The sequence below is a fragment of the Salmo trutta genome, chromosome 19 (genome assembly GCF_901001165.1).
Source record: "Salmo trutta chromosome 19, fSalTru1.1, whole genome shotgun sequence".
In the NCBI taxonomy this organism is placed as follows: Eukaryota; Metazoa; Chordata; class Actinopteri; order Salmoniformes; family Salmonidae; genus Salmo; species Salmo trutta.
Window position 1 is genome coordinate 45,789,370 of NC_042975.1, and position 15,970 is coordinate 45,805,339.

Genomic DNA, 15,970 nt, shown 5'->3' on the forward strand with positions numbered 1-15,970 from the left:
GTAGGACAGTATGGAGTAGATAAAGTGGGACAGCATAATACACTTCTCCAATGGAGAAAAGAGATCCCGTTTTTATTAGAGATCCCATGTACTTCGGTTAGGCAGGGCTCTGGTTCTTGTAGTACTGTTATTTGAGTTAACCTCTTCAGACATCTATCCAACATATTATCCCCAACACGTGATACATTTCTGAAATCCTCAGAAGTTTCCTAATCACACAAAAGTTTATTGAATTGTCATTGGGGTACAATTAGGACTATAATAATGGTGTCCCAGTTTAGCACAAATGGGTGTGTCATGCATGCCTCCTGTAAATATGATATCAAAATGTACTTTTTTTTTAATTATAAAAAATCTTGATTTCAGAAATGTATCATGTATTGGGTTAATATGTTAAATAGATGTCGAAAGAGGGTACAGAAGACGGAAATGCAAAGTGTCCCACTTATTCGTAATTCACCCTATGCAAAATGGGTCAACTTTGAGCCCCTTTTATCTCCTAAATGTTTTGGTATTCAGGTACAAAAAGTAACTTTCTGACCACTTCTTCCATGGGCAAACATGTATGGAAAGGTTTGTTTAAATCAAAAGGGTTGCTGTCAAAAAGTGATTGAATTCGAGTGGATTTTCCCTCCTCATAACTAGCCAGTTTGTTTCTAACATGTGGAAACAGGGATTGTTCGACAATGCAGCCGACAGTGAAGGCGACTGCTGGCTGACTGATCTACAATGCCGCGTTAAAAACAACTGGGAACTTGGAAATCTCTGACTTCCGACTTCGGTGCGTTCAACACAATATGGGAACTCAGAAAAAACACGAGCTCCGACTGGGAAAAAATCGTTTTGAACAGTCATCCAACTCAGAATTCCAAGTCGGGAACTGGACCTGAAGATCCCTGACAAGTTCCCACGACATACGATGGAGTTCAGTGGCGATGAGTGTGGGCGGACTGCACCCCCGAATACATCGAGTCCCTATCTGTCGATAGTACAAATTTTCATTCTTTAATGCTTTCTTTGTATCTATGTTTGTCCTGTGTAAATGCAAGCTTTTCTTCGGGTGCTGAAAGCTGTAGTTTTTGATAAAAGTAGAGTTTTATGCGACGTGTAGTGGTGTACATTTCAATTAAGGATGTGCATGACATAGATGTTCTCTCAACCATCCACCACAGGCATGCAATCTCTCCAGATGAAGAGGAACAAAGGGACTAATAGTCCAGTGGACTGTCTGTGCCTTGGCACCAGCCATGATGCCTGGGCAGCGAGGGTTGTGTATTTACTGATGAGAAGGTCTGCTGCTTCCTCTGCCATGGCTTACCTGGGTGCATGCTCTGCTAACTCTGACGCAAGGCCTCCTGACCTGCCCCCACCACAGACTTCTCTGACCTGGGCTCAGCAGGGGTGTACCACTCCTGCAACCAGACTGTTGACTCTCCTCACTTCCACAACTTTGACTTTAAAGGGGGCTGACTCTGACTTTGATGCCTTTGACTGTGGGGGACATTCATTCTAGTGGGAAAATGATGACATCTACTGCCAAGACTTTCAATCCTCCTGTCCCTCCTTAATAGAGCCCCACAGTGGAGGTGTCATAATACCCATAAAACCTAGCGGTCAAACAGGGAAATGGTTCCAATTGTTTTTACACTATTTTTCCCATAGGGAATTTTAGAAACACTTAAAATAAGGGCTGTGTTTTGTGTAGGCTTACCATGGCATGACGTTTTGATAACCATGTAAATCTCTCTCGGACAAGGTGACTTCTAAAATCCCCTATGGGAAAAATGATTGGAACCATTTCCTTGTTTGACCGCTAGGTTTTATGGGTATTATGACTCATACCGTGGTACTCTATGAAAATACAAGGGCAATTGCCTCTTATTGCTGGCCCATTTGTAAGTGATATGTGCTGATAAAAAAAAACATTGAAGCTCTATTTTCTTATGTTTTATCCTTGTTTGTTTTCAACCTGTCTGATGCCATTCTCTGGCTGTGGATAGAGCACGGCTTTCTTGATACTGTTTTTAATGATGTAATGTAAGCATACCTTCTCTTTTCAACTATTTGTTTTTAGTTTACTTATATGTTGCTTAATTAAATACCAGGGTCCAATGGAAAAGTGTTTAATTGTCTCTTACCCCCATAGCGAGCAATCTGCAGCCTTGTGTACCCTAGTTAGTACACAATAATGCATCATCACAAACATTTGATTGATATAAATGTACACAGTCGGCTATACTGTTGCGCATCTTTGTCTTCCATTGCAATAAGGCAGTTCACAATTTCCCTAGTTTTCTACAAGGTCATCCAAGCAAGGAGTACAACCATAAGAGCATTAGTTAAACACCAATTATTGATTAAAAAAAACGTATATAAAAAGAAAAAACTTTATAAAGACAAATTCCCTCTCTTGACATATATATTTGATTCCCTTGTGGAAGGAAGGGAACAGAGCGGTCAAAACCTTTTGCCGATTTCTCTCAACCTCAGCTTCCGTAGTTTCTTGTTTGGTTGCCAAGGAAATGAGGATCATGGTGGCTTCAGCATTTTCATCTGATTGAATCTAAGCGGTAGCTGTGTTTTTGACATTATTGCTTTTGTTTTACTGACTATGTTTTGTATAAAGTGATGTATTAAAACGGTCATCAAATGTTCTAGTTTGCTAGCTAACAAACAACCATATTTCTGGCCAGCTATGTTGACGAATTTATCATTTGAACCTACGACTACGAGGCTAGCTAGCTAACGTTAGCCAGATAGCTAACTAATCCCTGCTAGCCACTGACACTGTAAACAGATGTTCAATTCAGCGTTATTATGTGCTCTACCTGCAGGCAGAGGAGCTGCACATATACCGGTAATGGCAGAGCTGCACATTATCGGTCAGATCGTCGGGGCAAGCGGCTTCCCTCAGAGTAGTCTCTTCTGCAAGTGGGGAATTCATACAGGTGTCTTTTGTTGTATTCAGATTATTTTATTGAGCATTTTACTTCACCTCATCCGTTGTGATTGTGATACTCTGTTTCCAACCACACGTCTATTTCGTTATGTAAGGGGGTGCATGGCGACTTCTCTCTGGCTTGAAGGAGGGGCAGACCCAAGTGGATTTGCCTCAGACAGGGGACATGGCATACTGGAGTCATCCCATTGATCTGCACTACACCACTAAAGGACTGCAAGGTAGTTAGCTAGCTTCCTGACAATTTATAAGTAGCAGTTCATCACAGACGTCAATTAAAAGCTACATAACTTACATACCTACATCTACCAAGCCTAGCTTTCAGGTTAATAATAACAGGGTAAGACTGGAAAATTGTCAAAGACTCTAGCCACCCAAGCCATAGACTGTTCACTCTGCTACTGCACGGCAAGCAGTACCAGAGCGCCAAGTCTGGGACCAAAAGGCACCTGAACAGCTTCAACCCCCAATTCATAAAACTGCTGAACAGTTGATCAAATAGCTACCCGGACTATTTGCATTGACCTCTTTTTGCACTGACTCTTTTACACTGACTCTATGCGTGGACACTCACTGGACTCTACCCACACACACACTGACACTCCAACACATGCACACACACACGTTACATACACTCACACACACAAAACACACACACTTTCACATTCTCGGCATACGCTGCTGCTTTGTTTATTTTCTAACCTGATTACCTAGTCACTTTTACCCCTACCTACATGTACATATTACCTCAACTACCTCGTACCCCTGCACATTGACTCAGAACCGGTACTTATATGTAGCCTCGCTGTTGTTATTTATTATGATTGTTATTCATTGTGTTACTATTTTCTATTTTTATTTGCTAATTTTCTTACTTTTTAACTCTGCGTTGTTGGGCTTGTAAGTAAGCATTTCACAGTAATGTCTACACCTGTTGTATTTGGTTTGATTGACTAATTTGACTTCTCTTCCCCATTAGGCTGGCCCAAGCTTCACCTGCAGGTTTGGCACCAGGATGCATTTGGGCGCTGTCAGCTGTATGGTTATGGATATTGCCATGTGCCCTCCAGCCCAGGGCACCACCATGTACGCTGTGTGACCTGGAGACCACTGGGATCCTGGCAGGAGCAGATAGCTCAAACCTTTGTGGGTGGAGGTCCCCAGCTGCGCTCCACAGACATCATATACAGTGGGGCGGACAGATATAGGCTGCACACAGTGGCTATGGGCACTGTAGAGCTGGAGCTAGGCATCATCATGCGACACTTTGACAGATATGGTGTAGAGAGCTGAAATGTTGAGAGATGGGACAGAGCAAAGGGTGAATGGAGAGAGGCCTGAATGGAGCACTGTATTGTTAGTGGGTGGGGATTTTGACCATATCTGCAACGGGTACATAAAGACTGAGCAGGTCAGATTAGATATTTTGCCATGTGAGATGCGTTGATGTTGCATACATACACTATAGATACAAAAGTATGCGGACACCCCTTCAAATGAGTGGATTCGGCTATTTCAGCCACACCCATTGCTGACAGGTGTATAAAATCAACAAGTCAAATTTCTGCCCTGCTAGAGCTGACCCGGTCAACTGTAAGTGACGTTATTATGAAGTGGAAACGTCTAGGAGCAATAACGGCTCAGTGCTGAAGCGTGTAGCGCATAAAAATCATCTGTCCTCGGTTGCAACACTCAATACCAAGCTCCAAACTGCCTCTGGAAGCAATGTCAGCACAATAACTGTTTGTCAGGAGCAGCCAAGCGTTGGCTGGAGTGGTGTAAAGCTCGCCGCAGTTGGACTCTGGAGCAGTGGAAACGCGTTTTCTGGAGTGATGAATCAAGCTTCACATTCTGGCAGTCCGACAAACAAATCTGGGTTTGGCGGATGCCAGGAGAACCCTACCTGCCCGAATGCATAGTGCCAACTATAAAGTTTGGTGGAGGAGGAATAATGGTCTGGGGCTGTTTTTCATGGTTCGGGCTAGGCCCCTTTTTTCCAGTGAAGGGAAATCTTAAAGCTACAGCGTACAATGACATTATAGATGATTCTGTGCTTCCATTTTTGTGGTAGGCCTTTCCCTGTTTCAGCATGACAATGCCCCATGCACAAAGCAAGGTCCATACAGAAATGGTTTGCAGAGCGGTGTGGAAGAACTTGACTGGCCTGCACAGAGCCCTGACCTCAGCCCCATTGAACATTTTTGGAATGAATTGGAACGCCGACAGCGAGCCAGGCCTAATTGCCCAACATCAGTGCCCGACCTTACTAATGCTCTTGTGGCAGAATGGAAGCAAGTCCCCGCAGCAATGTTCCAACATCTAGTGGAAAGCCTTCCCAGAAGAGTGGAGGCTGATATAGCAGCAAAGGGGGGACCAACTCCATATTAATGGCCATGATTTTGGAATGAGATGTTCGACGAGCAGGTGTCCACATACTTTTGGTCATGTAGTGTATGCTAAGACCCCAACATGCAAATGTGTGTCTTTCCCCTCTTTCTCTACAAAGGGGGGTGTGAGCCTTTCAACACCATCTGCCTTCCTGATTTTCAATATTTTGAAAAAATGTATATAACTGGAGGTATTTAAAAATGCAAACCAGATTTTGTACTGTACTTAATTTCAGTTTTCTATTTTTCTATGAACTTTTTTTTTTATATATAGTAGAATTATGTAAATAAATCATTACCTGCATGCCTGTGATCTATAACCTAACCTGCATCATTTTGCTTTACAAATATTCCCTCAAAGTTTGCAAGTTTCATATCGAATGACACAATTAATTAACTCATCAATAATTTTATTTTTCGTAATAATATGCAGTCGTTAAAGTTTGGTAGTAGATTGTAGTAAACACAGGGTGGAGACAAAATACACTGAATATACCAAGCATTACTAACACCTTCCTAATATTGAGTTGCACCCCCCCCCCCCCCCCCCCCAGTTTGCCGTCAAAAAAGCCTCAATTCATCGGGGCATGGACTCTACAAGGTTTTGTAAGGGTTCCACAGGGATGCTGGTCCATGTTAACTCCAATGCTAAGTTTGCTGGATGTCCTTTGGGTGGTCGACCATTCTTGATACAAACAGGAAACTGAGCGTGAAAAACCCAGCAGCGTTGCAGTTCTTGACACAACCCGGTGCGCCTGGCAGCTACTACCATACCCCTTTCAAAGGCACTTTAATCTTTTGTCTTGCCCATTCACCCTCACTGGCACACATACACAATCCATGTCTCAAGGATTGAAAATCCTTCTTTAACCTGTCTCCTCCCCTTCATCTACACTGATTGAAAAAATATAACAATAAGGGATCATAGTCATTGAAAGAGTTTTGTATACTCAGTTTTGCACTGTCAGTGTACAGTTGAAGTCGGGAGTTTACATACACCTTAGCCAAATACATTTAAACTCAGTTTTTTCACAATTCCTGATATTTAATCCTAGTAAAAATTCCCTGTCTTAGGTCAGTTAGGATCACCACTTTATTTTAAGAATGTGAAATGTCAGAATAATAGTAGAGAGAATGATTTATTTCAGCTTTTATTTCTTTCATCACATTCCAAGTGGGTCAGAAGTTTACATACTCAATTAGTATTTGGTAGCATTGCCTTTAAATTGTTGAACTTGGGTCAAAACGTTTCGGGTAGCCTTCCGCAAGCTTCCAACAATAAGTTGGGTGAATTTTGGCTCATTCCTCCTGACAGAGCTGGTGTAACTGAGTCAGGTTTGTAGGCCTTCTTGCTTGCACACGCCTTTTCAGTTGTGCCCACAAATGTTCTATAGGATTGAGGTCAGGGCTTTGTGATGGCCACTCCAATACCTTAACTTGGTTGTCTTTAAGCTATTTTGCCACATCTTTGGAAGTATGCTTGGGGTCATTGTCCATTTGGAAGAACCATTTGTGACCAAGCTTTAACTTCCTGACTGATGTCTTGAGATGTTGCTTCAATATATCCACATAATTTTCCGTCCTCATGATGCCATCTATTTTGTGAAGTGCACCAGTCCCTCCTGCAGCAAAGCACCCCCACAACATGATGCTGCCACCCCCGTGCTTCACGGTTGGGATGGTGTTCTTCGGCTTGCAAGCCTCCCCTTTTTCCTCCAAACATAACGATGGTCATTATGGCCAAACAGTTATATTTTTGTTTCATCAGACCAGAAGACATTTCTCCAAAAAGTATGATATTTGTCTCCATGTGCAGTTGCAAACCGTAGTCTGGCTTTTTTATGGCAGTTTTGGAGCAGTTGCTTCTTCCTTGCTAAGTGGCCTTTCAGGTTATGTCGATATAGGACTCGTTTTACTGTGGATATAGATACTTTTGTACCGGTTTCCTCTAGCATCTTCACACGGTCCTTTGCTGTTGTTCTGGGATTGATTTGCACTTTTCGCACCAATGTACGTTCATCTCTAGGAGACAGAACACGTCTCCTTCCTGAGCGGTATGACGTCTGCGTGGTCCCATGATGTTTATACGTGCGCACTATTGTTTATACAGATGAACGTGGTACCTTCAGGCGTTTGGAAATTGCTCCCAAGGATGAACCAGACTTGTGGAGGTCTACCATTTTTCATCTGATTTCTTTTGATTTTCTCATGATGTCAAGCAAAGAGGCACAGAGTTTGAAGGTAGGCCTTGAAATACATCCACAGGTACACCTCCAATTGACTCAAAAGATGTCAATTAGCCTGTCAGAAGCTTCTAAAGCCATGACATAATTTTCTGGAACTTTCCAAGCTGTTTAAAGGCACAGTCAACTTAGTGTATGTAAACTTCTGACCCACTGGAATTGTGATACAGTGAATTATAAGAGAAATAATGTCTGTAAACAATTGTTGGAAAATTACTTGTGTCATGCACAAAGTAGATGTCCTAACCGACTTGCCTAAACTATAGTTTGTTAACAAGAAATTTGTGGACTGGTTGAAAAACAAGTTTTATGACTCCAACCTAAGTATGTAAACTTCCGATTTCAACTGTATATGAACTATAAAGATATTGTAGCCAATGCAGTCTATTTAGATGATACTGTGGATGATGCTACGTTTTTAGCACTTGCAGGTGGATTGAACTTAGCAAATCAACCAGTTATTTTAAATTCTTCCATGTGTCTTGTCTTCCAGCAAAGCTAACAGAACAAGCAGCACTGTGCTTTGAAATGGCAGAAGTTTCACAATGCTGCTCACTTCCTGGATTTAGAGTGTCATACATTTTTAGTTCAAGAGAGGAACTAGACAGAAATTCAAACAACCGGAGAAAAATATCAGTGGCTGAGGATGACTAGTAAAACAAACCGCACAATGAATGTGTGAACAGTCTAACTGGAAAGATTGTGTGCAGAGTTTTTATTTTAGTCTGAAACGTTTTAACTAACTGGGTCTGAATATAGTAAAGACTAGAGAAGGAGCTGTAACTACGTGTGAGTGAGGTTGTTGTTGCTGTTAGGATGTCTCCGCTCTTTCATTTGTTGTGGTGTTCTCTGGCAAGGTTGGGATTGGAAAGTGCGTCTACTGGTCTAGTGAGTGACAGCATCAGTCTTGGAGAATTTGAATTGAAGCTAGGCAGTAGTTTTTGACTCCTAACATTTATTTTGCTTAATGCAATATGCTGTGTGCGTGTGTTTATGAATAACTCGTTAAGACATTTTTCATTTCTCAATATCGTGATTTTTCTACACTAATGAAACGGCCCTTTTGCTTGGAAAGGGAATTGGGTCAACGGACTAAAACGTGTTCAGTAATGTTGTAAGAATTTGCAAAAAAATGTGTTTAGGAACTGATTTTAACAAATGTACAGTTTATAGAGGGTGGGGAAGAAAGTTGAGACAGCTTGACAATTTTCATTGAGATTTCCCTTTTATAGTTCATAATGTTACTTTCCAAATCTCACAGTTTACACAGGGCCCCCTGTTTCCAGAGCTTGTTTGTTATATTAACGTGTGTGCGTGCATGCGTGCGTGCGTGCGTGCGTGTGTGTGTGTGTGTGTGTGTGCGTGCGTGTGTATTTGGGTCCCAGGGACAGGTAGTAATGTGGTGATGTGCTGTAGTTCATTCATTCCTGAATTGAGACTGCCTCTAGGGAGCACTGAGAGTCTGTGAGGCACCGTACCAGTGAGACAGTGACTCAGTCTAGGCTGAGCTCTTGTGGTGCTTCTCCGTGGTCTGACCTCGGTTCCACAGCGTGCACCAGTCACAGAGGAGCTCAACTTGAGATCCTGAAGAGCCTCCTGTGTTTCAGTGAGTATTGTGACAGCAGCAGGAGTAGTCCATTGAAATCAGCTCACGCAACGGGACTCGGCGAGCTCAAACAGGACGGTAAATCCACATAATAGTCACCTCTGAAAGCCTGCTGTCTTTAAACATTGTTCCTCTTTTAAAGTGTGCCATGAGGGCAGAATGTTTGACGCTGGTTGTCTTATTGGCGCTGGAATATATGTGTCGGAGTGAAGCCATGTCCACCTGTAAGTCACTGGACTTGGAGCTGGTGAAGAGAAAACGCATTGAGGCCATCCGTGGACAGATACTGAGCAAGCTGCGGCTGCCCAAGGAGCCAGAGATTGACCAGGGAGACTCCGAGGAAGTCCCAACCTCCCTGATATCCATCTACAACAGCACAGTGGAGCTGAGTGAGGAGCAGGTGCACACGTGCATACCACCAACTCAGGATACAGAAGAGGTTGCATACTTTGCAAAGGAGGTCCACAAGTTCAACATGAAACAAAGTGAGTACACTCAGCGCACTACCCTTGCGAGGATAACGACGCTGAGCCTTTTTCTAAAATGTTTTATGAGATTAGTGGACACATTGGAAGGGATCTTAGACCGTCAGGTAGCCTAGTGGCATTTAACCCACTGTTCCTAGGCTGTCATTGAAAATAAGAATTTGTTCTTAACTGACTTGCCTAGTTAAATAAAGGTAAAATAAAAAATTCCTCCATACAGAATCTTTCCATATCCTTGATACCCCTCATCTGCGCTTATGGACTGCCCTCTTCAATTTAAACCAGAGGTTTTCAATGTGGTTCAAGTCTGGAGACTGAGATGGCCATTGCAAAATGTTGGTTTTGTGGTCAATTAACCATTTATTTGTGGATTTTTTATGTGTGCTTAGGTTATTGTCTTGCTGGAAGATCCAATTGTGGCCAAGTGTCATCCTCTTGGCAGGGGCAACCAGGTTTTGGCTAAAATGTCATGGTACTTTGTAAAGTTCCTAATGCTGTTGACCTTAACAAAGGCCCCAGGACTAGCGGAAGCAAAATGGCCCCATAACACCATACCATTGCAAGTAACAAAATATATTTTGGTACTTGTAACAAAATATATTTCTCTGTGCAATTGTATTAGTATAATATCATCCCTAGCAAACACAGCTGATTTAAACTAATGGCATTATAAACTGAAGATCATGATTAGTTGATTATTGGAGTCAGGTGTGTTAGCTGGGACTGGGGCAAAACTGTGACACCAATCAGGCCCCCGAGGACTGGAGTTGCCCAGGCCTGCGAGTAGCTTGTCAAGTTAAAGTGGATGTTTCCCTAGCCTTACTTTAGTCAGGTATAGGCGTGTTAAATGGTTGATGTGTGTAGGGGGGATCTTCAAAGGTTGATTTTAAGGTATAAATCTTTAATCAAGGCTGGCCGTCATGTACAGTTATTTTAACGTTTCATCTTAGGGCATACTATTGGAGAGGCGTGCGAGATATTTGCAGACCTATGCCTATTTGGCAACGCTTTTCCACGTCAGAGAGTATATCCGTGGACGGTTTTGATAAGGAAATTGTCATTTGCATCGTTGGGCAGTGCCCAGGAATGAATTAAGTCCAATTGTCAGATGCTACCACCCCCCTCGAAATCAAAACCAAACATGCTCAGTTCTACTTCCCGTCTGAGGCAGCAAGTTACCCAATTGCGGGTCTGATTATCTATTCTAGACAAACATGTGAAACACCAGTGTCTGTGCTAAGCTAGACACAACATGGAATCCATGTTTGGTTTTGATTTAGAGGGAGTGGGGAAATGTAACAATTGGATGTCATTCTTTCCTGGGCACCACTCAGCGATGCAAGCAACGATTTCCTTATCAGAACCGTCAACCGACCACTGATCTGCTCTCCGATGTGGAAAAAGTGTAGCCAAACGGGCACAGCTACGTGTCAGCAAACTCGCAAGTTGGCTCAATGTTATACAGCTGGACCAGAGTAATGTTAGACCATATTGTCACTTAGAATGTGGAGGGTCAGACCGATGGATGGGGCAAGGGAGGTTTCCTCGGACTGATTCCCGTGTGCTTATCTGAACAGCTGGCAGGAAGGAACACTTCAGGATACATTCTGTTAAATGACTCAAGTCGTGCCCTTGCAAATAAAATGGCTTCTATCCCTGTATACCATGAAGCATCTGTCTAACCTTTCACCACACTGGATTGTGCAACGTAGGATGATGCAGAGAGGGTTAGCAGACTTGCAAATGATTAAGCTAAGCACGGCTATTTCACCCATGTCATATGTTGTGAATATGATGCATTTGAAATAGTGCTGTAGTTTCTGACTGAGCAAATTTAGAAACTGCAGTTGGTGGATGTAAATGTGTATAATTATGTCCTTTAGATAAGGTTGTTGACTGGAAATGGGTGTTTCTTCCATTGGTTTACTGAACTGACTGCAATGGCCCTGTCTGCTGTGTTTAAAACCACGGCCTGCCTCAACCTTTTACCTCTCCCTACCAGATGTTTCCTTCCCTTTGCTGGATCCTTCCTCTTTTCTGTCTAAAATACAGTATAAATCTCTGCAGTGCAAACTTGTTGTCCAGGCAGTCACTGAGCCGGTTAGGCTTGCCCCAGGTCAGGATCGTGACCTCTGATGAACTCCTTTTTTTATGCTGCTGGTTTAGTGTAATGCTATGTGGTGATGCATCATGGTTTGCTCTCGAGAACCCAAGGTGGCATTCTGCTTAGAGTTCTCAGGCGTAAGTATCGCCCAGAGGCTGGGACCATGTGAACTACAATCCCGACACTCTGCTTTAATGTTTATAAACGTTAATAATCCTCACTTGCAATAAGGTTTTGGAAACATAAAGCCCTCTCCTTTCACATCACATAAAAATAACTTCACAAATGCAAATTATACATTTACTGTTGCAGCCAACAGTATTTTTCAGTTATAACACTTTTTGGCTTCCTTATTCCGTTACACACAGGTGTTCGGAGCACTCTAGATAGCTAATTAGCACAGGTAGTCGCCTCTGTCTTCTGTCTGTCTTCCGTAACCAATCGCTGTAACATGGAAATATGGCTGTTTGGAAACCCTAACCTTATAAAGGTTAGGGTTCCCCGTCCCCCACCGCGACAGAAGATACCTTTGTGAATAGATGCTAGAGTTAGCTAGAGGCCACAGCATGGTGTGATCTGGCCCCCAGAGCAGGCTCACTTCCTCAGCGGCCTTTCCAATGTGTAATTATTGTTATAGACTCACAGGGGTAATTTTGGCTCCAGCGGATAGTATTTGAGGAAAAGCCAAACCTGAAACTGCATTCGCCTCTCCCTGAGAGTGTCTTTTTATATAACAGAATCTATCCACAATAGTTTTATTACCGGTACAATGCTTTCTCTATGGCCTCTTCTCTTGCACTGACTGGTCCTGTCGTAGAAATAACAAACAATCACTGACTGACTCCTTCATTCCCAGGTGAGAACAACATTAAGCACCAAATGCTCTTCAACATGTCTGAGATGCGGTCTGTATTAGGGACAGATCGACTGCTCTCTCAAGCTGAGCTCCGTCTCCTCATCAAAAATCGTGGCATGCAGGACAGCAGCGAGCAGAGGCTGGAACTCTACAGAGGCGTTGGAGATAAGGCACGTTACATGAAGTCCCATTTTATCTCAAAGGAATGGGCCAATCGCTGGATCTCCTTTGATGTTACACAGACTCTGAGGGAGTGGCTGCAAGGGGCTGGTAAGTTACAATTTCCTTTAGGGTTGTAGTCATAATTGCATAACACAAACAGTATGTTGAATCAATGACAATCATATCCTGTTACAAATCTGTGTTTGATTTAAGTGGCACTACAAAGAAGGCCTATGGCAAAGCATGTGTAAGAACTTTCCAATAGACTTTTACACCTAAAACAGCAGACCTATTCCTTCAGGTTTAAAAAGAGGTTTGATACACAATTCATATTTGGATTTTTACAACATTTTACAGGAAAGGAGCAAGGATTCCAATTGAAGTTGCCTTGTGATTGTGGGAAAACAATGGAAGAATTCCGATTTGAAATAGCAGGTATTTGCAGTCTACTAGCTATATTCACTATATTGAAATCAACTCAAGCCACACGTTTTCTGACAAACCTCCACTGTAAATCTCTTTACTAACAAATGTGTCAATGTTTTATACAAAAGGGATGAACAAGCCCAGGGGAGATAAAGAAACTCTCTTCATGAACATGCCAAAGCCTCACATTTTACTGATGTCACTTCCTGTGGAACGCCACAGCCAGCATAGCTCTCGGAAGAAACGACAAACCACTACTGAAGAGATCTGCTCAGAGTGAGACTATCCTTTATTCCACCGGCCCAAGAGAAAATGTTATAACTATCAATTCATGTCTCTTAAATGTGTGTTAATTAAGCAATAAGGCACAAGGGGGTGTGGTATATGGCCTATATACCACGGCTAAGGGTTGTTCTTACGCACGACGCAACGCGGAGTGCCTGGATACAGCCCTTAGCCTTGGTATATTCGCCATATACCACAAACCCCCGAGGTGCCTTATTGCTATTATAAACTGGTTACCAACGTAATTAGAGCAGTAAAACTAAATGTTTTGTCATACCCGTGGTATACTGTCAGCCAATCAGCATTCAGGGCTCGAACCACCCAGTTTATAATCTCTTTTAGCTGATGGATATAGTGTAGGCCTACTTAGACGCCTTGTTAACGCCCTGTTTTTAAGAGATGAGGTGTATAACTCACAGGTGTGTGTGTGTACCCCCAGCAAATCGGAGAGTTGCTGTGTGCGAAAGCTTTACATTGACTTCCGTAAGGACCTGGGCTGGAAATGGATCCATGAACCCACTGGCTACTTTGCTAACTACTGCATGGGCCCATGCACCTATATATGGAACACAGAGAACAAGTACTCCCAGGTAATGCTACCAATCATGTATCTGTAAGCCTCCCTATTGTTTATTGTCTAAAGGATCTGTACAGTTGGGGCTTTAAGTAATGCCACTATATAGCCACGGGGTGAGATTGAGACTATATACAGAACGAGATGGTCTGTAACTGTTCAATGAGATATCTAGTAACCTTTTGTTTACTTAACCACAGGTACTGGCTCTGTATAAGCACCACAATCCTGGAGCCTCTGCCCAACCTTGCTGTGTTCCACAGGTCTTGGAGCCCCTACCCATTCTCTACTATGTGGGTAGACAACACAAGGTCTGTGAATACTGTATTGTTAACTCTCATAACATCTTCACTGAATTGAAATGATAGTCAACGAAGCTGCTGGGTTAAAATGTTTCTGAACAATGTCTATCCACTGAAGGTACTCTTCCTTTTTTTCCCTTTTCTTGCACAGGTGGAGCAGTTGTCCAATATGATTGTTAAGTCCTGCAAGTGTAGCTAGAATTACATATATATCCATTTTCTTATTCATCGTATTTCCTTGTACTCATGGAGTCCTGGCGAAAATCTGGATGTAGTCCAGACATCATTTCCGAATGTTAATAATATTATTTCACATATTTCCCAGCTGAGGATTTCCCTATTCAATGATTAGTGGATGTTTTTTTTTTTTTATTGTAATTTATTTTATATATATATATATAAATATATATATAGTGGTTTATGGAGTTTTTTAATAGTTATTTAGATTTGCCAATGTCCTGGGTGTGTCAATAGACTTGTCTTATTGTCATTGTGTTTCAGTATTTACAGTGTATTCACAAATTATTCAGACCCCTTCTCTTTTTCCACATTTTGTTACGTTACAGCCTTATTCTGAAACGGATTAAATTAAATAAAAATCCTCATCAATCTACACACAATACCTGTAAAAAAGGTTGTCCCCCTCCTCTCCTCTCTACCTAACTTCCCCTTCACAGTTCCTTCAGTTTCCCATAAGTCCCGTTAGTTTGGCTGCTCAGCCTACCTAAGTTATCCCTCACCCATCATAGCCCTGCCATTCCCAACCAATCAGAGTGCTTGGAAAGGGGCATCTGGACACTGCACTCACCCACTCAGGTCAGAGCATTATTGTTGTCTGAATGGAGAAGACGCATGTGTCTGAGGACTTTTTATTGTCGACAGTAACACGAAAGTCTGACTGTTGTGTGTGTGTGCATCGAAATAACCACAACAATAAGTCATTCGGATTACCAAAATCATATAAACATCTTCAATGGAAACATCTGTGTGTGTGTGTGTGTGTGTGTGTGTGTGTGTGTGTGGAGGTGACTATCAAGAGTACAGTGATGGGCCTCAACATCATGTTCTAACCAGACAGCACTATAGTGGGCAGAAACAAACCAATCAGTTATAAGTATATAGCGGGTGAGGGCATTCACAGCCGACCGCTTAGACGGGTGAGGGCATACCAGCCAACCGTTTTTACGTTGTTCTTCTAGACGGATTTAGGGACCAACTGTTTTTTTACATAGTCCGTCATTTGTCCAGATTCGTTTTTACAATACCACATAATGACAAAGCGAAAACCCGTGATTGTGTCGAGGCACAGATCTTGGGAAGGGTACCAAAACATTTCTGCAGCATTGAAGATCCCCAAGAACACAGTGGCTTCCATCATTCTTAAGTGGAATATGTTTGGAACCACCAAGACTCTTCCTAGAGCTGGCCGCCCGGCCAAACTGAGCAATCGGGGGAGAAGGGCCTTGGTCAGGGTGGTGACCAAGAACCTGATGGTGTCTGACAGAGCTCCAGTTCCTCTATGGAGATGGGAGAACCTTCCAGAATGACAACCATCTCTGCAGCACTCTACCAATCAGGCCT

At 42.6% G+C, this 15,970-nt stretch overlaps 2 protein-coding genes across 3 annotated transcripts; both read left to right on the plus strand.

Annotated features, from left to right (window-relative positions):
* The first annotated feature begins 2,515 nt into the window (after positions 1 to 2,515).
* Positions 2,516 to 4,529, plus strand: LOC115153716 (B9 domain-containing protein 2). 2 transcript variants are annotated; one of them, XM_029699313.1, is made up of 4 exons: positions 2,516 to 2,570; positions 2,835 to 2,948; positions 3,055 to 3,180; positions 3,939 to 4,529. In XM_029699313.1, the coding sequence occupies exons 2-4, from the start codon at positions 2,861 to 2,863 to the stop codon at positions 4,250 to 4,252; spliced, it is 528 nt and encodes a 175-aa protein (XP_029555173.1). In that variant the 5' UTR covers positions 2,516 to 2,570; positions 2,835 to 2,860; the 3' UTR covers positions 4,253 to 4,529. The 2 variants fall into 2 exon arrangements, with proteins under 2 accessions (XP_029555173.1, XP_029555172.1); XM_029699312.1 differs by having other exon boundaries at positions 2,525 to 2,948.
* A 3,640-nt stretch (positions 4,530 to 8,169) lies between these two features.
* LOC115154758 (transforming growth factor beta-1 proprotein-like) lies at positions 8,170 to 15,369 on the plus strand. Its single transcript, XM_029701308.1, has 8 exons — positions 8,170 to 9,273; positions 9,408 to 9,680; positions 12,641 to 12,910; positions 13,160 to 13,237; positions 13,357 to 13,504; positions 13,953 to 14,103; positions 14,288 to 14,398; positions 14,541 to 15,369. Exons 2-8 carry the CDS (start codon positions 9,410 to 9,412, stop codon positions 14,586 to 14,588), a joined length of 1,077 nt encoding a protein of 358 aa, XP_029557168.1. The 5' UTR covers positions 8,170 to 9,273; positions 9,408 to 9,409; the 3' UTR covers positions 14,589 to 15,369.
* Positions 15,370 to 15,970: the final 601 nt, after the last annotated feature.

Bases quoted from the DNA above. Each gene is read 5' to 3' on its own strand.
- LOC115153716 (XM_029699312.1), top strand. From the start codon at position 2,798: ATGTTCAATTCAGCGTTATTATGTGCTCTACCTGCAGGCAGAGGAGCT. The intron at 2,949-3,054 runs GTGTCTTTTGTT...TCGTTATGTAAG, and splicing joins CAAGTGGGGAATTCATACAG to GGGGTGCATGGCGACTTCTC. The intron at 3,181-3,938 runs GTAGTTAGCTAG...CTTCCCCATTAG, and splicing joins CACCACTAAAGGACTGCAAG to GCTGGCCCAAGCTTCACCTG.
- LOC115154758 (XM_029701308.1), top strand. From the start codon at position 9,410: ATGTCCACCTGTAAGTCACTGGACTTGGAGCTGGTGAAGAGAAAACGC. The intron at 12,911-13,159 runs GTAAGTTACAAT...AACATTTTACAG, and splicing joins GGAGTGGCTGCAAGGGGCTG to GAAAGGAGCAAGGATTCCAA. The intron at 13,505-13,952 runs GTGAGACTATCC...GTGTACCCCCAG, and splicing joins ACTGAAGAGATCTGCTCAGA to CAAATCGGAGAGTTGCTGTG.